Source organism: Mchenga conophoros, linkage group LG16, assembly GCF_057382185.1.
Source record: "Mchenga conophoros isolate Kocher_MC1m ecotype Shallow Benthic linkage group LG16, M_conophoros_male_GT1.1, whole genome shotgun sequence".
Classification (NCBI taxonomy): domain Eukaryota; kingdom Metazoa; phylum Chordata; class Actinopteri; order Cichliformes; family Cichlidae; genus Mchenga; species Mchenga conophoros.
Window position 1 is genome coordinate 1,166,710 of NC_140541.1, and position 25,691 is coordinate 1,192,400.

Genomic DNA, 25,691 nt, shown 5'->3' on the forward strand with positions numbered 1-25,691 from the left:
CACAGTGCCTTGTCTTAGAACCATTTGGGGGTTTTGCGGTGGGAGGTGCTTGTGTTGTATTGTAACTGTCATGCCAATAAAAGGCAGCAAGAGGAGGCCGTTGTTGGGGTCAGTCTACGGTAGGATTCAGAGTGCTTTCTGAGACACCGGCCGGGGCCTCCCTTGCTAGCAAGTAAAAGATGTTTGTCTTGTTTTTGTCGTTAACGAGAATACGTTTATAAACTAGCGGGGCTTGTGGAAACACAGACCCAACACCTGCAGCATCAGAATCTGTGAGTAGAACGGGGGAGCTCCACGCTCTGTGTTTACATTTTTGAAGGGAACTTGTTTACCTGCTCTCATTTACTGTTTTAGCTGTTTGGTGATTGTTGAAATAGTTTTGTGAGCTTTAACCTGAGATTCTGGCATTTCTGGTAAAATACATAAATATTTAAAAATCGATTCAGGATTTAATGAATGCATAATTCAAAATGAAATCAGGGAAATTGATTTTTTAAACCCACCCCTAGTGACACCCGGGGTGATCGTGGCTCATGAGTTGGGAGTTCGCCTTGTAATTCGGAAGGTTGCCGGTTCGAGCCCCGGCTTGGACAGGCTCGGTCGTTGTGTCCTTGGGCAAGACACTTCACCCGTTGCCTACTGGTGGTGGTCAGAGGGCCCGGTGGCGCCAGTGTCCGGCAGCCTCGCCTCTGTCAGTGCGCCCCAGGGTGGCTGTGGCTACAAGCTTGCCATCACCAGTGTGTGAATGTGTGTGTGAATGGGTGGATGACTGGATGGACCAGATACATCGGCCTGTGGCTGCATCACTAATCCAGCCACAAACCACAGGCACTCGCTCTGCATTGCCAGCACTACAGATAGTCCATAGTAAACTTTGTGGCTTAAGGAAGGATTTAATAATCAACTCTCAAACCTGCTGGGAGTTTGATTCCCTTTAAACAGTTGTGCAGGTGCAAGTTCATGGTCTTTCTGTAGGCATCATGAAATGCATCCAAATACTCCACTGCTCGACTAGACAGCAAGGCCTGAGAACTGATCATTTAATTGCCTGGCTCCCTGACATCACTCACAGAACCTTTGGGCCCTCTACAAAAGCAGGACCTACAGTAAACCAAGACAGTACTCCTTTTTGAACAGCATTCAGGGGGCAGCACTGCTGTTTAGGGCAAAAAAAATGATTTTGACTACCACATACAAGCTCATTTTTATAGTCTGCAGAGAAACAGTGGCATTAACACACAGGACTGTAGACAGACTTCTGCTTACTTTGCTTCCTCATCTCTGGCTACAAGAAGTCGCATGTGATTGGTTGCAGAGGCTGCTCTCAAGATATCCACAGCTCTGTGAAACACATGCAAAGACATTTACACAGATTGTCTTCCAGCATCACTACTGTTAACATGAGAGCAGTGACTTTAGCAGATTACCTTTCACTTGTGACACCTACTAGGCTGTCCCCATTCACTTCCAAGATCTGGTCCCCTGGCATCAGGTTTCCTGTGAAAGGTTAAACACAGATTACATCCAAGTCCAGAGGGGAGCTGTCAGCTGGACAGCAGTGGTTCATTTTGGATGTTTCTTTCTTTCTTTCTTTCGGGTTGACCCCAAAACGTGTTATATCTTTAAAGAAAGTGTTGTCAAGAGCTGCCAGGGTAGTTTGAAATATAATACAATATATAATGATATAATATAAATATATAAATATAAATAAAATAATAATATAATGCAATATAATATTATATAAAAAGCTCAAGTTATTCATGCTCAGTTATTTCTAAATCAATAACAATTATCCATTACTGTATCAAGAAGTAATGGAAATATTCCCTTTCAAATTCACTGGAACTAAATGAACTCTCTTTTTGCCTTATATCCTATAGGACCCATGGATGTGTCTTACAGAAAAAAGGATTTATGATATGAAGTCCATCCAGCCATGGGGGGTGGCTGTAGCTCAGGAGGTAGAGCAAGTCATCTACATCTACTTGGTGGTTTGATCCGTGGCTCCACCCTAGTCTGCAGGCCAAATATCCTTGTACAGTAAATGAGAACAAGAAGACTGTAGAGAGTTCCACTGGGATTAAAGACCATCCGTTTGATGCTGAGGACTTTGATTCTGCACATTGTGTGCCGTATTCTGAACCTGCTCATGGTAACATTTATCTGGCCCCTTCAAAGACTGTGTTCACTGAGATAGATGTCTGACAGACATGCTGAATGGTTATGATGGATTTTTTTCCCTCTAGTGACACCAAACATGCTGCGTACCTCAGCTTTAAACCAACATGAGACTCAGTTATGAGTTAAACAGCAACATCTTGCACATTTTTGGCAGCAGAAAGGATCATCGGCACCCCCCTGCCCTCCATCCAGGATCTGTACCTCTCAAGAACCAGGAAACGGGCAGGGAAAATCATCACAGACCCCTCACACCCTGCACACAGACTCTTTGATCTGCTGCCCTCTGGCAGACGGTACAGAAGCCTGCAGACCAGGACCACCCGACACAGGAACAGTTTCTTTCCCCTCGCCATCTCCTTCCTAAACAGTTGACCTGTCACACTGCTCCCACTGCCAGACTGCAGCTGCAACGTATGTACATTTGTAGTATTCATTCCACCTCATTCATTTCTGTATTTTATGTATATAAGTTTAGATTCGTTATTTATAGTTGGTTTACACAGCTTTGTGTATGTATGTGTAATGTGTATATATAGACACGTGTGTGGTGTGTGTGTGTGTGGTGTGTGTGTGTGTGTGTGTGTGTGTGTGATTTACATTGCTGTGCTTGAGAGCCACCATCTACCGGAACCAAATTCCCTGTATGTGCCTGCACATATACTTGGCCAATAAACACGATTCTGATTTTAGTGTGAACTCACTTGGAATTGACATGAAACTCTTAGTGAGGAGTCGGGGATGTGAACTGTGAGCTCAGCTCTTCTGACTGCAGTTTAAATGTCAGACTGGTGGGTCAGGAAGAGACCAGCACTGCGACAATACAGCAAAACCCTTTGATCTGTATACCAGCAGCTGAAGAAGAATGTGGCCTAACTAAAGTCAAGCATCTGGACAAGCTGTAAGAAACAAACAACAATTTTTACAGACACTTCTCTCTTTGCCCTATATCCATCATTCATGGTGCGATACACAAAAAGTAGGCCAAGACAATCTTGTGGTGTATATTATTCATGTTTTAATACTCACAGGAGATGCTCCAAAAATACTTGTTCTCACTGCAAAGGTCTTCAGTCAGGCCACTGTCAACATTCATTTCTATTCTTTGGCTTTTGGAGTCATTCACATGATCTTCATGAATGGGAAAATTTAGCACAAGGGCTCGCTAAATTTCTACATTATGTAGTAAAGGCACAAACAAAGGATTTGTGCATTTAAAATAACACCAGCACCGCTGCTGACTGCATGCTTGGTCTCAACCGACATGTTCAAGATGTTGCTGTGAAATATCGGAGGAGACAATGGAAATGTCCACAAATAACTGCTGTACTGTTATGTGGCTTTTCTATAGGCCAAGCCACCTTGGTCCTCTTCACCTCTTTTGAACTTTCTGGGAAATATTCAGGAATTACCCATTCAGTAATACTGCTTCACATAGAGCCTATAAATGTTCAGTCATTCTCCAACAGAGATGTTGGAGAATGACTGAACATTTATAGTCCCACAAGTATTTTCTCTTTTTCTTATCGCCCCAATTCAGAGGCTGAAGTAGAAACTTTTACTGCCTTTGTTCTAGAAATATTATCTTCTGTGTTGGGGGTCAAAGTAACGAGTCTAAATTCAAATGGGAGACTGTGCTGTTCTAGCACACCCTGACCAAAGGTTTCTGGATTTCAAGTCTTACCATCAGTTGAAGCAAGGCCGCCTGGTAAAATCCGTTTGACGTAGACTCCAAACTCCTCTCCTGTTAGCTCCTTCACGCCACCTATCACTTTAATTCCTGTAGAGAGAGAGATAGAAAAAGAGTACTTTAATGGGTTTTCCAGTGTTTCTTTAATGATTTTTTGCTCTCCAGCCACTTTGTGCCTTCTAAAAAATGATGACAGTGGAGTCACTGCCTGGAAACAATGCATCATAGGGAACACTCTGATTTCCAGGCTAATGACAGTCCTGCAAAAACCTGCTCAAGCACAACAGGCAGAGGTTCATGTCTCCTGGCACACTGTTGTCAGATTTCTTCCATCTATGACCTGGTTACATTTCTTACAGCTCAAAGGGGTTCATTTGACTGACGGGCTTCCCTCTGCATTAATGTCTTTACCCTTGAGGTGACTGCTCTTATGATTTGGCATTATATAAATAAAACTTAATTGAATTTCTGAAACAAAACGAGCTGGTTGGACTGTGTGCATTTAGACTGTGTTTTCCTGTCTCTGAAACCTGTGCCACTGCAACCACTAAGCATAGAAGAAAGTCTTTATGACCAGATCAAGCTTTATGTAAAGCACTCTTACTTTAATGCACTTCCCCCGTACACTAAATCACCACTCCACCACTATGTCACTGTTCCACACCATTTCCACAGTAAGAAGCAATTCAATTCCAAACACAACAAATGCCCCTGTGGGCCTGTGAGCTTCAGGGTCCTGCTCAGTATTTTACTGTTCCTAGGACAGTATCCTTCTGGACAGAGATCTCCAATGTTGTTCCTGGGATCTGCTGGAGCCACTTGCCTAGCTTGGGAGTCACTGCTCCAGTTACCACTGGAACCACTGTTAGCTTCACCTTCCACATTTTTCGAGTTCTTTTCTCAGCCGGTGGTACTTCTCCAGCTTCTTGTGTTCCTTCTTCCTGACATTGCTGGTATAGCTACTAGAGATGGACTGATCCGATATTACGTATCGGTATCGGTCCATCTCTAATAGCTACACCTATTACTGCGGCTATCTCTAGTTGTCCACCACTACTATGTCTGGTTCGTTTGCCATCACCAGTTTGTCCATGTGTATCTAAAAGTCCCACAGGATCTTAGCTCAGTCATTTTTGACCGCCCTAGGGTGCGTCTCCCATTTTGACCTTAGGACTTCCAGGCTATACTTGGCACTGAAGTATTCACTAAGCACGTGGTCAGTTATAGTCATCTTCCTGATGTACTCGTGGATGTTCGTTGTCTCATCCTGGACTGTGGTTCTGACATTCAGTAGTCCCGGGCCTCCTTCCTTCCACTTAGTGTCTCAGGATGCTTGACTTGGGGTGAAGCCCTCCATGCCCGGTAAGGAGCTTCCTTGTCTTATTGTCAGTGGCTTCTATCTCCTCGTTTGGTCACCTTATTATCCCAGCAGGGTACCTGATCGCCAACAGGTTGTAGGCGTTGACAGCCTAGATCTTGTTCTGACCATTCAGCTGACTCCTCAAGACTTGCCTGACCCTCTGCAGGTACTTGGTGGTTGCAGCTTTCCTAGTCTTTCCCATTTGCCTGTGGGATCCCCAGGTACTTGTAACTGTCCTCAGTGTCTACATGTTGCCTTCTGGTAGCACGATCCCCTCAGTCCCCTCTGACTACCTTCCTTCTCTTGTTACCATCAGACTACACTTCTCCAGTCTAAATGATGGATGGTGACTTGTGCTATTGGCTTGAAGTTGGCCTCTAGTGTTGTACACCACATCCCCATTGAGTTTCTGATGAAGGCTTTTAGGGTCCCGTTGATCTTATATAGTTCTAGGATCCATGTGTAGAGCATCGAGTCATAGGCCTTCAGGTAATCAGTCTTGGGTGACTGCTATGTCTACCAGAAGCCAGTGTTTCTCCTCTGGTATTCCTGCTCATGTGTCAAGCCACGTGCCTGTTTATCTTAGCTGCTATGATGCCTGACAGGAGCTTCTATGTGGTACCGAGGCAGGTTATTGGCTGGTATTTGGATAGGACCAGTCTCTTCTGGGGATCCTTGGGGATCAGGAAGCCTACTACCAATTAAGCATATTAGGTGATGTGCATATTAGGTGATGTGCATCTCTGTAATGAGAAGGGGTGTGGTCTAATGACATCAACACCCTATATCAGGTGTGCATAATTATTAGGCAACGTCCTTTCCTTTGGCAAAATGGGTCAAAAGAAGGACTTGACAGGCTCAGAAAAGTCAAAAATAGTGAGATATCTTGCAGAGGGATGCAGCAGTCTCAAAATTGCAAAGCTTCTGAAGCGTGATCATCGAACAATCAAGCGTTTCATTCAAAATAGTCAACAGGGTCGCAAGAAGCGTGTGGAAAAACCAAGGCGCAAAATAACTGCCCATGAACTGAGAAAAGTCAAGCGTGCAGCTGCCAAGATGCCACTTGCCACCAGTTTGGCCATATTTCAGAGCTGCAACATCACTGGAGTGCCCAAAAGCACAAGGTGTGCAATACTCAGAGACATGGCCAAGGTAAGAAAGGCTGAAAGACGACCACCACTGAACAAGACACACAAGCTGAAACGTCAAGACTGGGCCAAGAAATATCTCAAGACTGGTTTTTCTAAGGTTTTATGGACTGATGAAATGAGAGTGAGTCTTGATGGGCCAGATGGATGGGCCCGTGGCTGGATTGGTAAAGGGCAGAGTGCTCCAGTCCCACTCAGACGCCAGCAAGGTGGAGGTGGAGTACTGGTTTGGGCTGGTATCATCAAAGATGAGCTTGTGGGGCCTTTTCGGGTTGAGGATGGAGTCAAGCTCAACTCCCAGTCCTACTGCCAGTTTCTGGAAGACACCTTCTTCAAGCAGTGGTACAGGAAGAAGTCTGCATCCTTCAAGAAAAACGTGATTTTCATGCAGGACAATGCTCCATCACACGCGTCCAAGTACTCCACAGCGTGGCTGGTAAGAAAGGGTATAAAAGAAGAAAAACTAATGACATGGCCACCTTGTTCACCTGATCTGAACCCCATTGAGAACCTGTGGTCCATCATCAAATGTGAGATTTACAAGGAGGGAAAACAGTACACCTCTCTGAACAGTGTCTGGGAGGCTGTGGTTGCTGCTGCACGCAATGGTGATGGTGAACAGATCAAAACACTGACAGAATCCATGGATGGCAGGCTTTTGAGTGTCCTTGCAAAGAAAGGTGGCTATATTGGTCGCTGATTTGGTTTTGTTTTGTTTTTGAATGTCAGAAATGTATATTTGTGAATGTGGAGATGTTATATTGGTTTCACTGGTAAAAATAAATAATTGAAATGGGTATATATGTTTTTTGTTAAGTTGCCTAATAATTATGCACAGTAATAGTCACCTGCACACACAGATATCCAGTGTTGGTCAAGTTACTTAAAAAAAAGTAATCAGTAACTAATTACTGATTACTTCCCCAAAAAGTAATCCCGTTACGTTACTGATTACTTATTTTCAAAAGTAATTAATTACTTAGTTACTTAGTTACTTTTTTAAAACATGATTTACAACCTGAAGAGGTGATAAAGCGATAGATCTTTTAGCCCAATTCTACTTTTTCTACATAATCCATCAAACTCAAAGTAAGGTCAGTACTTCCACGCTTTAAACGCTGCACGCTCAAACTCTCTCCCACAATCGATATGTGATCCATTGTTGATCTGCACACAGCTGTTGTCACTAACGGCGCACTCGCTTACGTCACTGTCGTGAGATATTCTCGCAAAAAAATCACGGTTTTAGAAACGGAGTAACGCAGCCTTAATATGGGAAAGTAACAGTAATCTAATTACCGTTTTTGCAATAGTAATCCCTTACTTTACTCGTTACTTGAAAAAAATAATCTGATTACAGTACTGCCCATCTCTGCAGATATCCCCCTAAAATAGCTCAAACTAAAAACAAACTAAAAACTTCTTCCAAAAACATTCAGCTTTGATATTAATGAGTTTTTTGGGTTCATTGAGAACATGGTTGTTGTTCAATAACAAAATTATTCCTCAAAAATACAACTTGCCTAATAATTCTGCACTCCCTGTATTGATCAGGTGGAGGAAGTGGCACTAAGACATCATCGTGTCCAAATGACATTATTCCAACACATCTTCTAATAAAGATTTTTAAGGTTGTAAGCTCTGACATCTTAGCTATTTTTAATAGCAGCCAGCCTGCTTTAAACATGCTGTTGTACAGCCTGTACTCAAAAAACCTAATCTTGACTCCTCTGTCCTCACTAACTTCAGGCCTATTTCAAAGCTCACCTTCTTGTCGAAAATTTTGGAAAATATTGTGTTTGTTCAGCTGCAATCTTTTGTAAACAGGCACAATGTTCTTGAGAGGTTTCAGTCTGGTTTTAAAACTCTTCATAGCACAGAATCTGCACTTTTAAAAGTTCTTAATGATCTTTTATTAGCCACTGACCCAGGTGACTCAGCTGTGCTTCTGCTTTTAGATCTGACCGCTGCCTTTGATACTGTTGACCACAGCATTTTAATCTCACGGTTGGAGCATTGTGGGGTAAAGGGCACCCCATTAGAGTGGTTCAGGTCATACCTGTCTGATAGGACCTTCTCTGTGAGCGTTGGTGATTTTATCTCTTCCTCAGCTCCCCTTACTTGTGGTGTTCCCCAGGGATCTATACTGGGGCCAATATTGTTCTCCATGTATATGGTTTCTCTAGGTCTAATTTTTAGAAAATATAACATTTGTTTTCATTCATATGCCGATGATACTCAGATCTATCTTCAACTGAAGGGAAACAGTCCTGCCTCACTAGAACCTTTACTTCAGTGTCTCGGTGAAGTTAAAGCTTGGATGGCCTCTAACTTCCTTAACTTCAATGTGAACAAAACCGAAGTGCTAATTTTTGGACCAAGCGGCAATACCAGCACCTGTAATTTTAACCTGCACAGTCTTGAGCCTTTTGTCAAATCACATGCCAAAAATATGGGGGTTATATTTGACAGCAATTTCACCTTTGAAAACAAATTAGCTCAGTCGTACAGTGGTCCTTCTTCAAACTGAGGCTTTTATCTAAGAATCATTTTTATCTTTTAAAAACTTTGAACGAGCGATTCATGCTTTTATTATATCCCAGCTGGACTATTGTATCTCCTTATATTCTGGAGTTAGCCAGACCTGCCTGACAAGGCTGCAGTTGGTCCAGAATGCTGCAGCTCGTCTTCTGACACGTACTAAAAGATGTGAACACATTTCCCCGGTGCTCGCCTCTCTTCATTGGCTCCCTGTCCGCTTCAGAATTAACTTTAAAATTTTATTGTTGACTTACAAAGCCCTGAATGGACAGGCTCCCGGGTATTTGTCTGACTTCTTGCAGACTTATAACCCCTTTACATCTCTTAGATCAAGTGATCTTTTGCTTTTAGCCGTACCAAGGTCAAGGCTGGTTCATAGAGGCGATCGAGCATTTGCAGTCGTAGCGCCTAAGCTGTGGAATAATTTACCCCTATACATCAGACAGGCTCCCACTGTCAATCTTTTTAAATCTTATCTTAGAATGCATTTTTATTTACTGGCTTTTAATACAGCATGAGAGTTATTTGTTAATTCATATTTGGTATTTGCTATCAATACTCTAAGTTATTTTGCTATGTATGCTGTATTCTTGTACATCACTTTGGTCAACGCTCCTGTTGTAATTAAATGTGCTATATAAATAATTAAACCATTAAACCATAAACATCTGACGCAATGAGCAGGAACGTGCAGGAGGGAAGTAGGTGAAGTAGCCATGGTGCTAGCGAGTCGGCTACAAGGTAAGCTAAGCTATCGAAATAGTGAAGACACAGTGAGTGAATACTTTGACTATATATTAAGGAGTGAGTACACAGATAATGTGCTTTGGATGAACGACGTGAAGATTATACTATGAAAGAAGAAGTTATCCGGTTTTAATTAAATTGCTATGTAGATAAGCTACTCAAAAACACCACTGTGTGTTGGAACTGAAAGAGGAAGTAATACTCTGCTGCAGGGAGAGCGAACACCAAGTGACAGTGCCACCCAGTGGGATCAGCGCTGTGAGGTCAGTTCCTTGCTTATTAATATGCAAATATGCATTAATATGCAAATTCTCATGACCATTGAAAACATTATCTGTTCTTGTTTCCCTTACCAACACATCCCCACAAAACAACACATGCACACAGGCACAATGTTTTTCATCATGAAGAAGCAAACAGAACAGTGATTTAATTAGCACCTCTTCTGTTACAGTAGATAATATAAAAACAAGGTACTACTCTAAAAGCAAACAGAAAATTGCTTAATTAATGTTCCTGTTCTTACATTAAAGTTAGATAATCTCATGGGTTTAGTCAAGTCAAGATTAATGAACTGCTCAACTAAAAAAATTCAAATTGTCCGTCATTAGATTTTTTATGATATCTGCATCATAACAAATTGATAAAACATTCATGTCAGGTGTTATTGTCAGTTGTGTAAAACAGCCAAATAGAAGTAAAATATTTATATAATATATACAATATATATAATTTAATATAAAATGTATATTGGATTCATAATATGATAAAAATTAAAACTAAAAAAGATGAAATCATAAACCCTTTCCACCCTGTGATCATATTAAAAGACAAAGGAGTTTCATGAGACTTCTAGTTTCTAGCTTCATTTTTTCATGTGGCCATTAGAGGAAACAACTGAGCTAGCTGCCACATTCTGCATGTTTCTGAAACATCTTCATGCTTTGGTCATGAAATCAATCTTGACAGATTTTGTCATCCCAGACATCAAGTCGGTACCTGTGGCTGTTATCTCCGTGGAGCCAAATTTGATTTCCAGTTTGACTTTTCGATTCATGCCCCCTGCAGCATCAGGCATGTCAACGAGAAAAGATCCAACTTCATCTACTCCCCATTCATCCACATAAGAGAGTATTTCTCTTTCTGTGCGATAAAATGTGAAATTTGCTGCTCTCTGGTCGCTCTCTAAGGGTTGTAAGATGTGACTTCTAGTTTCATTCCAGCAAACGTCTTCACCTTCTTCCACCAGTTTCATAAATATGTCTTTACACCACTCACCCTCTGTATTTGTTAATTTCTTTTCATTCTTATGCTTGGACTCATCAAACTTCTCACAAACAGAAACCCCATAAGTAAAGGCAGATTTTCGAGATGCCACCAGACCTGGGTTTCTTCCAAACTGCACAGCTCCCTTTACAATTGCTTCCTGGGGCCTAAAAGGACACAGGACTTTACACTGGTCAGCAAACTGATCGATAACATGTTGACGTAGAATCTGGCTTTCCGCGTAGCCCCCCACTAACAGAATGTACTTGACGTTTAGATCTTTCTTCAGGATTTCTCTGAGACTATCAGTGATGCCCTTCAGACTCTCAGCAAAGAAAGACCTTAGTCTACCTTTAGAGATTTTGATTGATCCCTCATCCCAGGAAGCACCTTCCACCGATTCAAAGAACTGTTCTATTTCCTGTCTTTTCTGAGCCAGTGTTCCCAGTTTAAATGGACATGCCATCTGAATATCATCATCTACCTGTTTGAAAAACACAAACTCATACATCACTCTTTGAACCTCACTGGGAAAGTTTTCTTCAAATTCATCCCAGACACCATCACTGAAGATTTCTCTGAGGAACTCTTTGAATTTTCTGTCCACAGTTTGTCCTCCCAAATCATTTCCTGAGGCCTTGTGCAGCTCCTTCAGGGCTCCTCCATCAAGGGCTTCATGAACAGTGATGTCAATGGTTCCACCTGCAACACAAAAAACAATGAAAAGAATGACTTTCTGCAGTGGCAGACACAGTCATATGTTTCCAGCATGTCTGTGGATGAATGTCTGACAGAGTGTAACAGAGTAACACACAGTACCTCCACAGTCCACCACTATGAACTGTGTTCCTGGAGACTGATCCAGTGATCCTTCATCATGGTTCTGAGTGATGAAGCCATCAGCTGGCAGCTTCTTACACCAGACTGAGGCTGCCTCTGGTTCCAGTGCGATGATCAGGTTGTGCTCAGTTTCTTTTCTCACAATTCCTGCCTGTCGGTGAAATAAAAACTCAATTAAAAAAAAAAATCATGGCTCTGTCTCAATGAAGTATTCATAAAATGCAATTCATTTATTATTATTTATTTCGGGTTTTTCAATGTTTGTTTGTGTTCTTCTTTGGTTGCTTTACTTTATTTTACTTGTGTGGCCTATTACACTTCCACCACAAACTTTTTCTAGTGGCAATTGTTTCTTTTTTTCACAGCAATATGCATATACTATATACAATATGCAATATACTGTTCATAAAACAAATTACTAAATCAGATTTTGTCACTTTTTATACAAACTATTATAAGAAGATGATGTTACCTGAGTTGCAGCTTCTCTCATGAACTGCTTTGCTGAAGGATCCCAAATGGCAGGTACAGTCAGCACCCAAGTGAAATCAGAGGCTATGAACTCCCTCCTTGTATTATTAATGATGGTTTTTAGTGCGTCTTCCTTCAGGTATCTCAGAGCTTCTGTGAACACTTTCAAGGCCTTCATTGACTTCCCATTTGCAGCTTTAATTGTCACATCATTGTTGAGTTTCTGGAGACATTTCAAAAGATTTTGGTTGATGTTTGTATCTGCCAACTTTTTCCATGTACATAATTTAACATGCCTGTTAACCTGATTTTGACTAAGCACTAAGTTTAGCAATCATACAAAATGTAATTACTTTTCCCTGTCAATCTGTGGTTTTTGACTCACTATAGGCTTTAAAGTAAAAAACAATTGTAAGCACAAGCAATCAGTACAAAAAGAAATTGCTCTTACTGTGTTATAGAGGTCCATTTTGAAGTTTTGGAAGAAATAGTTTGTTTTTGCCTCTTCTCCACGCAAGTTCATGTACGTTGTTTTAGCATCATAACCAAACTTGAGAAACTCTCCATGTTCGTTGAGTAGAATGCACGTTGGGGTCTTTGGTGTGTCGTATCCATGTTCTTTTCCCCACTTCTTCAAAAATGGATCAATTTGCTTTTCTTTGGATGCTACAGTGTAGGCATAGCCACTGTATGCAGTGCCAAAATCTATTGCTATAATGCATGAGTCACCCATTGTAGCAACAGATCCAACTTGTTGAGCTTGTTGAAAGAAAGTGGTAATGAGCAGTAGTAACTGTGAATTTATACAATATTCTCTAAGCCACACCCATAGTTTTCTTCACAGTAGCATTGATGCTGATTTGTCAGAAAGAGCCTACAACACCCCTACATATCATACACTATGTGGTAATGTAACTTTGTGATCACATTCCAGTGTTTTACATGTGATGCCTAACATGATATAATGAAATAAAATTGTGAGACTTTGTTCCCTTGTGGTTCCCCTCTCTTTGATGTGGTCTTTTTTTTCAGCTAAATACATTTATCGCTCCAATTTTCCTGCTTTATACATTCTCCCACATCCATTCCACTAGCGCTGCTCCCTTCATGATTTTTAAGTCCATATATTGACATGTTGAATTATTGAATTATTATATCTTCATTATTACAACTTCAGTGAAAAATGTCTAACACTGTCTAACAATCAGCTGGTTTAGTGGGTCCTGGGTTCCTGTTGGTTCATGAACATGTCTGGTCTCATGTGGTGAGAGTATGTAGGCAGCTGTTGGACGATAAAACAATCAATACCACTGACTGGGCCCAATACTCAACTAGATAGATTTTTTTGTTCATTTACATGGATATATGGTGACAATCTTATTTTCTGATTTTTATAGAGAGCAGCAAGGTGCACATTTCTTCAGGGTCCCCCCCCCCCCATTTTTTCTCTTTTTATCAGTAGAGCGTTGCTTGACTGATTGCAAAATTGTAATGATCACTGATCAATGACTGTAACTGGAAGACAAACTATGAAGGTGGTTGGGCAGAAGTTCTGTTAAACCATGAACATTGTAAATTAATTTGGTAGCTGGTCAATCAGAATTTATATTTAATAGGAAATATCACCTGCGGATCCAAGGGTTTAAAGCATCATATGGGGTCAACATTTATGTTTTATAGTTTAGGTTAACATCCAGAACTTGTGTGTTTTAAAAACCCCTTTCATGAATGCACAGGGAGACTGAACAATCAGGAATGTAAAGAAACTGACACACCTCACAGAGCACCCTCATTTTTATGTGACTCATCCTTCAGATTCCAGATAACAAACTGAAATGAAAGAGAAACTTGGCAGACGAAACAGCATGGGTTTAAATAGAAAAAAGACAAAGGTGAGTTATCATTAGATCCAGTGTGACTGACATGGCCTTTCATTTTCTTCAGGTATTTGCGATTGTTATCTCTTCACTTTAATTTTTGTTTCTCTTTTGAATCATAATAATTCAGTTTTTGAGAAATGCACAAAGCAGTTCTGAAAGGACATAACCATTACCACAATGGACTTAAATCACAATCTTTTTAGTGAGGAAAGCATTGGCAGATATGTCAAGTATACCTAAAATCTACTGACTGTAAGTTACTGCTATGACCAGAGCATTTACAGTCTGTACACTCAAAAAAATAAAACATTAGATTTACTTAAAAAAGTTATGTCAAGTGGTTCCACACAACTGCTTTAAGTAACTTTTAAGAAATGTTGTTACTTAGTTTGAACTCAATACAGTTAAGTTAGATTTACGTAAGTGTATTGGCTAAATGTAACTTAATTGCAATGCTTAGCTGATACTTATCTTTGTTGCTTTAAGCCTACATAACTTGTTTAGGCAATATCTTTGTAATACGGTTACTTAGCTGGTACATAACTTTTCTGCTTTAGAAGGACATAACCTGGTTAGGTAGTATCTTTGTAAAACTGTTATGTAGCTGCTACATAACTTTGTTGCTTTTGAATTACATAAAAATGTTAAGTAATTTCTATTTAATACAATTACAAATAAATCATTTACACTGGTTACTTCCATACAAAATAGCAAAGTTTCTTAAAAGTTACTTAAAGCAGTTATGTGGAACCACTTGACATAACATTTTTAAGTAAATCTTAGGGAGATCTTTTAGGAAGAAATGAAGACAGCACCCAAATTATCAAACACAATCCTTTAATAAGCACATTCAGTGCATATAAAATACTTTTTTCCAAGCACAACAGCTTAACACAAAGTGCAATCAATGCAACTTGTTACAAATTCCAAGTGAATATTTTGTGCAGAAAATGTAGATCTGTATAAAGTGCTAACCAACTTGTCGTCAAACTAAAATGATTAAAAAAAATGATCCAACAAAGTCCTGTCTTTACTAAGCACATTCAGTGCATATTAAATACTTGTTGACAGACTGAAAAGACTGTAGAGCTTAACACAAAGTGCAATCAATGCAGACAACTTGTAAATACTTTGTGCATAAAACAATATTTTACTTCAAAGATCAGTGAAGTGCTAACCAACTTGTCTTTCAACTGGTCCAGAAAGCATCCAAATTATCAAAAAAAAATCCTACATTTTACAAGACGTTTCAGGAATTATTTTCAAACACTGATAAGCATGAAAGAGCAAACTAAACTCATTTAAAACAGTGAAAATTGGCTGTTTTGTTCAAAAACTGTACTGTAAAACAGTGCTACTCAGTTTTTCAAGTTATGGTTACATCCCAAGTTGCAGACAGCTGCCAAATGTCACATTCTTTGAAATATCAAATCACAGCGGCCTAACCGCTAAAACTTTTTAAAATGTCTGTCATTTTCTGTATGTTGTCAAGTAGCAGTAGAAGAAGTGCAACACCAATTTTTTAAGTAACAGTATTTTGCTAAAATGTAAATGAACATTATTGTTCTCTAAAACTGGTGAATGTTCCCAAGAAACAGTACTGACAATGAAAAAAACTGTTTATGAACAACTTAACTATACCTGAACGTAAAACATTCAAACTAAGTTAAGCAATAAGGGCCTCCCGCTTCCTCCTCTTTATTCAAGGAGTTTGTTTCTGAGCACTTGAACTTTGTTTGATAGCTTCTTAGCATCAAGTCCCATCAGTACTTTCTGAAAAAACTCAAAAGTGTACCTGAGGTTGGATGGGTAGCTTATGTTTAAAGTGTAGATCAGGCCGAACAACAACACAACAGCAGTGGCAATATCAGGAAGATCTCTGAGCACAGCGACACCCTCAATTATGATACCAATGTCTTCTGCCGGGTCAAGGTCACGCTCTCCTTCTGGTTTGATGACGTAGATGCCAATGAGCGTCTTCTCCATTTCACTTTCGGCCTCATGGAAGTCCACATCCTAAAAAAATAAATAAATAAATAAACATAATAATACAAGTTGCAGGGTTTCTTATCAATTAAAGGAATATTCCACCCAAAGTGGAAATTTGTCTATTACCATATTGCCAAGAGTTAGATAAGTGAGAAAAAAGCATTTTGTAACCAGCACAGTACATTTCTGATCTTATACCCATTGTTCCTGGTGAGCTCAATAATCATGTTGACTGCAAATGAAAAGTAAAAAGTAACATGACGGATTTGCAGGAGGAGGCGATTTAGACTTGGGCCTACATTACGGTTACGCCAAAGCACCCTGTAACCCGCCATGGCATAGCACTTGGATACAACAACAGTGGCTGAAAAAGCCTCTGGTTTCCATAAATAAACACATATTTGAATATCCATGCACCATGCAGTGGCGGCTTACAGTGTTGTATGTGGTAACCATAATGTATTCCCAAGTCTAAATCTACTCCTCCAAATCCTTCAAGTTACTTATTACTTTTCATTTAAAGTCGACATGATTATTGAGCTCACCAGGAATAATTCGTACCATTAAAGAGTCATTTGCAACCAAAATGCTTATAGTTCCCATTCACTCCATTTTTTAAATGCTAGGCAAAAGCAAATAGACTGCTGCCGGATCAGGAGAATTATTGCACTGGTTACAAAATTATTTTTTCTCACTTATCTTACTCTGGGTAATATGGTAATAGACCAATTTTCACTTTGGGGTGGAATATCCCTTTAAGCTGCAAAACAGTAGACAGCTCAGAGCGAGATGAGAGGTGTTGGTCCATCATCTAGATTACACGGCAGATCAACAAAGCAGAAAGACAGTACACTCAGCCCACATTACACCCCAACTGTAATGGCAAGGGTCACTCCCGCATAAGCTTGTGCTTTTATATCTCCAATAATGTTCTAATTTTAACTTTTTGTTATAATCTAATGAATGTGTGTGAGGAAAAATTACCGTCAGTTAAATTTTTATTACTGGAAATTGTTTCTATTTGATTACTTGCCTGATATTCTTTGATCAAGCTGTTCGGATCTTCATTGAGGTAGACTGCAAGTCCTTTCAGTGTACACACTCTTCTCATTGCAACTGTGTCGTTCTGTAAAACATAAAAGCAAATTTGACTTAGCTTAACTTTAAAGACATTTTCAGTTAACTTCAGCAAAATAAATGTATATAATGCTTTGAGAAAAAAAGTCCATGACACACTACAGAAGAACAACAAAATTTAAAATAAAAAAAAAATTAAGGAAAGAAGGAACATTATCATTTGAAAAAATGTGACGAGCAAAAAAAGGTAACCACAGGATCCCAAAAAAAACAGAAACCCGACCAAAAACAGCAGCATGAAGAATCCAGTGAGGAAGAGGATGAACAAGAGGTCACACCAAAGCCAGCCTGAACAGAGGATTTTTTTTTTAAAGTAAACCACTGAGTCCACTGATCTAAGGCTTAGGAGGAGAGTTCCAGAGTTTGGGGGCCACAGCAGCAATGATCTGTCACTTTTGGTCTTTAGACTGTTGTGCACTACGAGGCTTTGATCACTGGACCTCAGGGACCTGCTGGGGGTGTTGTGACTGAGAAGATCTCCATTGTATGATGGTGCTTGTCCATGTAAGGCCCTAAGGACCAGAACCAGGATCTTGAAATGAACTTTGAAGTTAACCAGCAGCCAGTGACGCTGGAAGAGAAGCGGGGTGACGTGGGTGTGTTTGGAGGACTTGAACAGGAGGTTTTGCAAGGACAAATGAAAAAAACAGTTGTAGTACTAAGCCAGGGTTTCCCATAACCCTGGTCCTCAGGGCCCACTGTTCTGCATGTTTTCCATGTCTCTGCTTGAGTTTGGGTCACTGAACTCGTGTGTTGCACAGTGTGTCACGTCTCTAGAGTCCTAAGAGTGTGGCATGGGCAGCCGTGTGCGACGGCCGAAAAAACGCACGGTGTGATCCCGGCACAAAACAACCAACAGCAGAGGACATCCAGGACCACAATCTGAATATTACAGACAACACCAACAAGTACCAGATTCAAAACTGTTTGTAAGGTAAAGCATGTTGGTGCAATAGCTTTACTTTTGAGCTGATTTTATAAGACAGACCATCGCATCATTACAGAGTGATAAATCCGAATCTGTGAGCTGCGTAAATGCGGCAAGGCGCAAAGGTGAAAAGTGATAAAACTCGATTCTGATACGTTTTGCCTCGTAGTAATATTGCTGCTTGAGTCCCTCACCTTTGTTCGCTGAACGCACATCAAGCGTTCTTGTCACAGAGGGAAGTCCCCCGTAGTGGAGCCAGAGCAGCGCGCTGCCTCGGTTGACAGCAGAAGTAAATAACACAGGCGGACCATGGGCTGCTCAGCTTGTTTATGATCAACTGGACGGACGCAGTGATACTACGTTCTTTTGGCCGTTAAGATCGCTCGTCTGTTTAGGGACAGTGAGAGACAGCCAGCGGTTCAATTGAGTGGTAAAAACACTCACAGAGCGGAGCGTGGAGCGGGAGAGACAACAGGTGAGCTCCAAGCTAAAACTACTGTCTGTTTACCATGGTCGCTGCAATTGACGCTGAATGCGTGACCCTGTACGTCACATGTGGGGGGGGGGGGGGGGGGCTCAGAGACCTCCCTTTATCCCGTCTTGGTTTGAAAGGTGCCTGATGGCAGTTTATTCTAGCTTCAGCTTTTCTACTGTAAATGCCAAAATTCTCCCCAGGGAGCCGCGGCAAATCCCGTTTTGGAAACGCTACGGTCCTGTAAAAACAGCTTTTAATTCTGGCAATTTTTTTTATGAAGTATCAAAATCAACTTAAAACTTTATTACTGTGACAACACTATCATGAAAAGGACAAAGAATAAACAATCCCATAATACCAACATTAAACTTTACCTTACAATAGAAGGAGACAACAAAATCATATGTATTAAAAGAGGGAATGAAGCATTCAAAAAATTAATTCCAAACCTCATCAATTGCAGCCATGATTTCTGTGATCTTGCGTCCAGATGTTCCTCCCTTGTTTCTGAAGACTTTGGTCAGTTTGGTTGTGTTGTTGTCCAGCTGTGCCATAAATGTGGATGTTAGCGAGACCGTAGTGATGCGCTGGAATTCAGCATTTATCTGTAAAATAAACAAATGTTTAGCGTGATGGGTTTAAAATATTGCATGTGGAGTGCATTTGCAGATCAACTGATTCAGTTACCTCACGTGGAGAAAAAAGAGCTGGCCATCGGCTTTTAAAGTCAGCTACGAAGGGCATGTCCTGAAGAATTTCTTGCCTCCGGTGAGGAAAGGTTTGGGCCATTTTTGCTTTGATGGTTTCATCGTTGTTCTTCTTCTTGAACTCTGAAAGCAGCACCAACCTTTCTTCTTCCTGACTCTCTCGGGTTTCTCCAGCTGGATAATCAGGGCAGAAATTCACCTCCGCTCTCCTGGGTTTCTTGACTTGGTTGGGATGCACATCACTGTTCCCTCTTCTTTTGAGAGAATTGATGACCAACTCACTACACCCTAAGTTCTTCAGTTTTCCACGATAGTTTGACATTTTATACTTCAAACTGATCTTCCATGCAGAAAATCCAGTTTCTGAACCCTTCTCTTTCAAGCATGGATGCTTTACAACCAAAGCTTGGCAAACATCACTAAGATTGCTGTCTGAAGGGTAAGCTTTGTACTTCATAATTTCTGAAGACAAGCTCTCTAAAATGTCAGACTTGAGCTTTGGTTTTAGGGTTAAAAGTGTTCCATTGGCTTGGAATTCCTGGTTGCCTTTTGTCAATTGCAGCTTGTGACCAGGAGATATTTTATTTTGTATTCTTATGATCACAGTTATAATTAGAAGTATCAATCATTAATCATTTACCATTGTGGAATCTGATGACAGTATAATCTTTGTTTTATATCTATGGTAATCTGAGTAAAGATTAATGTATGCAGGTTATCATCATTGTAATCAAGTCTCAAATGGTATCCACAGCATTGTATTCACCGTCCATAACTGGAGGGTCCAGCAGGACCTTGTTCTAATTCATTTGCAGGCCTACATCAGAACATGCACATAGAGAGTTATGTAAACACGCACGTTCACCCTTATTTACACAGGGAGGTCATGTCAGGACATTCTCTAGTTGGACACGCAGGCTCACAGAACTGCACAACATGACATGTCACACACTTCTTTTTCTCTAAAGTATCATCTGATGTTTGTATAAGGAGAACTTTGGACTATGGGGAGACTGTTATCATTTCCATTAAGGTCTAACTGTGTGATGTCATCATGGGTTACATAAGGATGGGGAACGGTCCACTCTTTGGAGATCTGTGGCTGTACGCTTGTCTTCCCATGCTTCTGTCTTAGAAGTATGTAATAAAATCACTATTTTTGTCACCTACACGGACTCGGCTGTTTTTCCTTCTTACCCAAACTGAACCAGACGTAACAAGCTCTACATCGAAGCTAAACTCAGGTATGCGAAAGTCCAGTGGCCAGGCTTCTGATCGCAGCGTGGAGTTTGCTGAGCTCGAGGAGCTTGATGACCTGGATTCTGGCGATGACAGTATATCTGTGTCATAATCAGGGTTGTGGCCAGAGCAGGGGCTACCCAAGTTAAATGAGGACACACTGCTTTCATTACTACCAGTGGATGTTTCTGGTACACCTGTTTTAATCACTTTTATTTTGTCCATGTCTTTTAGATCAAATGTGGATGTCAAGTTAAGGAACTGATTAAAATCTGTGTCCATGTACTGCAATCTGAACTGTTCAGAAACTCCGCACTGATTTTCAATCTCCGCTTTGAGCTTGTTAACATTCTTTGGTATCCCCAAAGGAAGGGTTACCTTGAGTGCGTTGTTCTCCCCCAGGATTATCAGAAGCTTTGTTGGGGCTGTCATTTCTGATGTCCCAATCTCCAACTGTTACTCTAAAAAATAAGTGCAAGAACATGAGCAGGTGGTTCCCAAACTTCAGTACATGTTACAATGGTGAAGCAGGTATTTTTTTAGTGGTATTCAGAATTTTGCAGCACAATTTTTTTTCTAGTATTTCTACAAGGCTTGAAACATATCCGAGTAGATTTAAGTTCTGGTCCAACTACTTTTAAGAACCAAATTTTGAGAAGAACTGCTATACAGCACAAAAATTACATCGGCAACATGGACATTAAAATTACCTGAACAGTGTATGTATCTCTTTAATGTAACCATGCGAGAAGCTCCGACTTGGTAGTCACAAAGTGGATAACAATCCACCAGATCCTCATGTGCAACAAGAGAAATTTCCTTTGGAGATGGGTCAATTTTGAAGGATCCATAGTGTTCAGTGTACCACGAGCTCAGTTTTTTTACTATAAACACCAACGAATCTGCCAAAATACACATCTGCAGGATTTCAGCAAACTCTGGCAGACCCCCCAGTGATCCATGTACTATTAACATGCCCTTCCTGTAGTAGATGCCCGCAACAGACACACTCTGGGCAAGGCTAACTACAGCTGTGTCAGGGTACTTTTCAGCAAGACAATGTGCAATTTCACGTTTGAGAAGTTCTACTGGGACTGCCGAGACTCGTGAAACCTCAAAAGTGGCTTTGCTACAGCCTGATGAATGCATGTAATGGCCAATCATGAGCTGGTGTTTGGTTGACAAAGACAGGGTTATGTTTTTGAAGCAGTTTGTGTGTCTAGCAACTTTTTTAAAAAATGTGTGCTTTGCCTCGAATCTGATTGTCCATAATAAGGCAAGTGGACCAAAATGGCGAATTATTGAGGGATAATGAGCCAGAAAGTGATGTTTTGGCAATGGTCTTCTATCTGGGCATACTTCTTTGTACCTTTGATGGTGGTCTAAAATCTTACTCTCCAGGTATGCAACTGAGTCACTGTTATGAACGGGACACACGACAAGCTCAACAATATCCTTCAAATCTAGTAGAAGTCCCCAAGCTGGTTCGTTTTCAGGTATGTGTTGTCCAATAATAAGTGGCAGAAGTCTTAGTAAACACCAATTTTCATGTGCATTGCCACCAACAGTTTTTTTACTAAGAAAATTGTGAGGCAATTACTGAGGGCGATTAGTCTGATCCCCTCCTTTGTAGGGAAATGACTGAACAAGTCTATTTAGATTTTCAAAAGTGATGTACTTCTTGCCTATTAGTATTCGAAGGCACTCAGCTATCTCAAAAGGCACAATACCTTCAAAAAGGTCATGTGCAAGATCAGGGGGGAATCCTGCAGTGACCTTGAAGAAAGACAGACTGTCTGCCAAGACACACGAGCTTTTCACACCACAACAAGCTACCCCTGTCTCACGTGCAGTTGCTATGTGTACACGATGGAGCTCCTCAGTTCTCAGAGAAAAGTCACTATTTGTAGCTTTTGATTCAATCTCTGAGCGTGTAGCGGTACAAAACCTGCAAAAGTAATCTCCAGAAAAACTTTCCACAAAACCGGCCAATCCATGAGCTCCGAGGTTGTCTGCCACTACATATTGGACAGTGCCTTTAAAGTTGACCCCTAAATTGTCAATGAACACTCCCTGCTGCTCTAAAATGACAAGGTCTTGCAAAAGTGGCTCAAATATTTTTGGATAGCCAAAGGTCCTAAGGTCCTCACTTTTGCACAAGAGAGCCAAATAAATAGACGAGAGGGATGAATGACTACCTGGTGGCAAGTTACCTAAAATCCAGTAAACTGAGCAAAGTTTATGCTTTTTCCATGATGTCCCCAATGGATTGCAAATTTCGAAATCATCAACATAAAGACAAATAGAGATTCTTAGTTCACCACCTGAGAAAAACTCATTATTTTGAAAATGTAGACCATCTTTATATGATGTATACTTTTCCTTATTTACAAAAGGATTCTGATTGTGGCTAGTGACAAATTTGTTCAGTATGTTTTCTTGTTTAAATATCTGCTGTAATGATTTTAGAATAGGAATATACTGAAAGGTCCTCTTGCTTTGGGAGTCGAGAATGTATTCAATTGGATCAATTACTTCAAAATGTTTTCTGTAATACTGTCTGCGTTTGAAGGCAGTGGCAAGTGTGACGTCCTTTTCTATGGCTTTTAACAAAGGGTTAAAAGAAACTGCCTTTGTCAGTTCTTCAATAACAGGCTGGTCTAGACAAAGGTTATGATTCTTGAGTATGTCTACAATTACTTGATTTGTCAAAGGCACTGATGTACAGCTTATCAGGTAGTGCAATTCTGAAAGCAACTTGTCAATTGCTATGCTGGGAACATGAAAATAGTTTTCCAACTTAAGTAAAAGAGATGCAAAATTAAGTTCTATTACATTTGCCAAATCTTCAGTCTCACTTGTAGTTGTATCGTGATCAATATTTGCACTTATGTCCTCTTCTACAATAGTGTCTGTACTGTCATCAGCTGATGTTTGGCCTACAATAGTGTTAGCAATACCGATTTTAAAGTCTTTTAAGGTATAAGGATTGTGTTTCCTATTTTGATGAGACTTGAATGTACCATAGATATTTGTTTTGAAAGAACAACCCTCAAACATGCAATGCACAGTCTCGTTACATTTTAGATGGTTGTTAATGTGAGAAAAATACTTCTGCTCTGAAGCTATGTTGCAGCAGGAACACAAATGGCAGTTAAATGTTGCCAAACTCACAGACTTGTCTAGAGTTCTTTGGGTATGTGATCTGCTTAAGTGGCTATGTAGAGCATTCCATGTTTTGAAAACACAGACACAATCAGAATAGGCACATGGATACTGCTGTCTACTATGAACTAACCTGTAGTGTTTTAATAACAGAGCTCGTGATGACACCACTTTTTTGCACAATTTGCACTGCCACATCAACGTATCTGGGGGAGAAGCACAAAAGACATTTTCATTACACTGTCCCTGAAAAAACTAAATAATTTGCACATTGTTAATGTTTCATATTAATCAGTTTTATTTTTAATATTGTATGCTACAACAATGAATTTATTGATCTACATCATCACAACTGCATATTGTGTAAATGTGTGTGTAATCTGACATTAAAAGTCGAGTGAGAAATCCCATGGACATTGTACAACATTAATGCAGTTCATCTTACACCAGCTTACTAAATGCTTTCTGCAAGCTACATCAAAACGTAAGCTGAAATATTAGACAGAAAATACACCCTAACCTGTCTGCTAGCGAGGAGCGCTTCTCCACTGTTGTTGGCTAAAGTGCAACGCAATCAAGCGTCCGAGTATAAACTCGGCGCGAAAGTGCGTGCCTGACCGAATGCGCTGCCTGTACCGACGCATACCGATGCTAGCGCTACACTACATTTGGGCTGAAAACAGAGCTTTGCTATTGCAATGGAGTCCCCTCCAAAATCATTTGGAAACTCACGTGCAGCAAGTCCACGTTAGCAAACCTTTACCGGTCAAAACCCTGCCTGTACTCTTTTCTTAGTAGCACTTGCGACATTAACTGACGTGTGAACATATATATGTAGACGGGCTTTACAAGAAAAATGACTTCTTACCTGATTTTTGGACAAAAATGCGGCTGAACCAGTCCACATGGCGAAGAATAGAGTTTCAGTAACAACCACACTGGCAGATGAGAATCATATCACTCCCAGATGAATGGAATTTGGGCTACATAAACCCTCAAACCCTGAATCATGACACAAAAAGTTCAATAGTCTTTAAAACCTTTAGTAAATCAAAAGTGTTAAGGGTTCCGAAAGAGACTCAGGCGCAGGCCAGGGTTTCCCTTTAAGCGAAGAACAGTGCGTTTATTCACAGTGAACACAATCACCAAGTGGCTATGTACAATGTGCAGGGGGAAAAGGGTCCGGGTCGCCAGGGTCCGTGGGAAACAGGGTTAGGGGAAAAGGTGCTCCACACTTTCTGTACAAAAACTCCTCCTCAGTCACTCCTCTCAGAATCCGGTTCAAAAACGATCTAAACACAAAAGGTCGGGTTAGCGGGATAATAACAAAGGGCTTTCAAGATACAGGTTGGCAGATACACAAGTTTGACTGACGCTGATAGTTCAACGATCCAGCGAAGACTAGTGCAGACTCGCCATCTAAGTAGTGCAGTAATCAGCTGGGATCAGCGGCCGGTGTGGTGATGAGCAGGTGTGTGGGCCAGCAGCGGGAGCCCGCAGTGAGCATCGCCGTGGCGAGAGAGAGAGAGTGAGAGAGAAAACAAACCACAAACATATTGCCCAATAGAGGATTGACCAGCAGGGCACAGGGACCATGACAGTACCCCCCCCTCAACGGGAGCCCCCCGGCGACCCACCAGGCTTACCAGGATGAGACAGATGGAAGGCCCGCAGCATACGCTTGTCCAGGACAGCGGCCCGCGGAACCCAGGATCGCTCCTCAATGCCATAGCCCTCCCAGTCCACAAGGTACTGGAAGCCACGCCCGCGGCGGCGAGAGTCCATAATCCGCGTGATGGAATAGGCGGGCAAGCCGTCCACAAGCCGGGCGGGCGGAGGGGGCCTGGACGGAGGGCACAGGGGGCTATTCTGTACAGGTTTGATTTGGGAGACGTGGAACACATTGTGAATCCTCATGTTGCGGGGCAGC

At 40.9% G+C, this 25,691-nt stretch overlaps 2 protein-coding genes across 7 annotated transcripts in view; both read right to left on the bottom strand.

Annotated features, from left to right (window-relative positions):
- LOC146556045 (heat shock 70 kDa protein 12A-like) overlaps positions 1-13,000 on the bottom strand; it is a 70,752-nt gene extending 57,752 nt beyond the window's left edge. Inside the window, exons 1-7 of one of the 2 annotated variants that reach the window (XM_085248672.1) lie at positions 12,693-13,000; positions 12,243-12,464; positions 11,750-11,921; positions 11,459-11,632; positions 3,863-3,958; positions 1,428-1,497; positions 1,267-1,341 (exon numbers count right to left, since the gene is read on the bottom strand). In XM_085248672.1, the coding sequence (XP_085104798.1) occupies positions 1,267-1,341; positions 1,428-1,497; positions 3,863-3,958; positions 11,459-11,632; positions 11,750-11,921; positions 12,243-12,464; positions 12,693-12,974 (1,091 nt within the window). In that variant the 5' untranslated portion in view covers positions 12,975-13,000. Of the gene's footprint in view, positions 1-1,266; positions 1,342-1,427; positions 1,498-3,862; positions 3,959-10,080; positions 11,633-11,749; positions 11,922-12,242; positions 12,465-12,692 lie in introns of those variants that run through there. The other variant, XM_085248671.1, reaches the window with a different exon arrangement.
- Positions 13,001-15,004: 2,004 nt separating this feature from the next.
- On the bottom strand, positions 15,005-24,784 carry LOC146556047 (uncharacterized). Of its 5 annotated transcripts, XM_085249805.1 has the most exons (7): positions 24,630-24,784; positions 23,895-23,967; positions 20,975-21,057; positions 19,338-19,531; positions 19,100-19,255; positions 17,144-17,236; positions 15,005-16,137 (listed from the first exon to the last, which is right to left on the bottom strand). In XM_085249805.1, exons 2-7 carry the CDS (start codon positions 23,957-23,959, stop codon positions 15,820-15,822), a joined length of 909 nt encoding a protein of 302 aa, XP_085105931.1. In that variant the 5' UTR covers positions 23,960-23,967; positions 24,630-24,784; the 3' UTR covers positions 15,005-15,819. The 5 variants fall into 5 exon arrangements, with proteins under 5 accessions (XP_085105931.1, XP_085105930.1, XP_085105929.1 ...); XM_085249804.1 differs by lacking the exon at positions 24,630-24,784 and having other exon boundaries at positions 23,895-24,351; XM_085249803.1 differs by lacking the exon at positions 24,630-24,784 and having other exon boundaries at positions 19,338-20,679; positions 23,895-23,927.
- Between the last annotated feature and the right edge of the window lie 907 nt (positions 24,785-25,691).

Coding starts and splice junctions, on each gene's coding strand:
- LOC146556047 (XM_085249802.1), bottom strand. CDS start 19,814: ATGAAGTACAAAGCTTACCCTTCAGACAGCAATCTTAGTGATGTTTGC. Junction 17,237..19,099: donor TCATGGCTGCAATTGATGAG/GTTTGGAATTAA, acceptor TATGTTTTACAG/AACGACACAGTTGCAATGAG. Junction 16,138..17,143: donor GCTTGATCAAAGAATATCAG/GCAAGTAATCAA, acceptor TTATTTTTTTAG/GATGTGGACTTCCATGAGGC.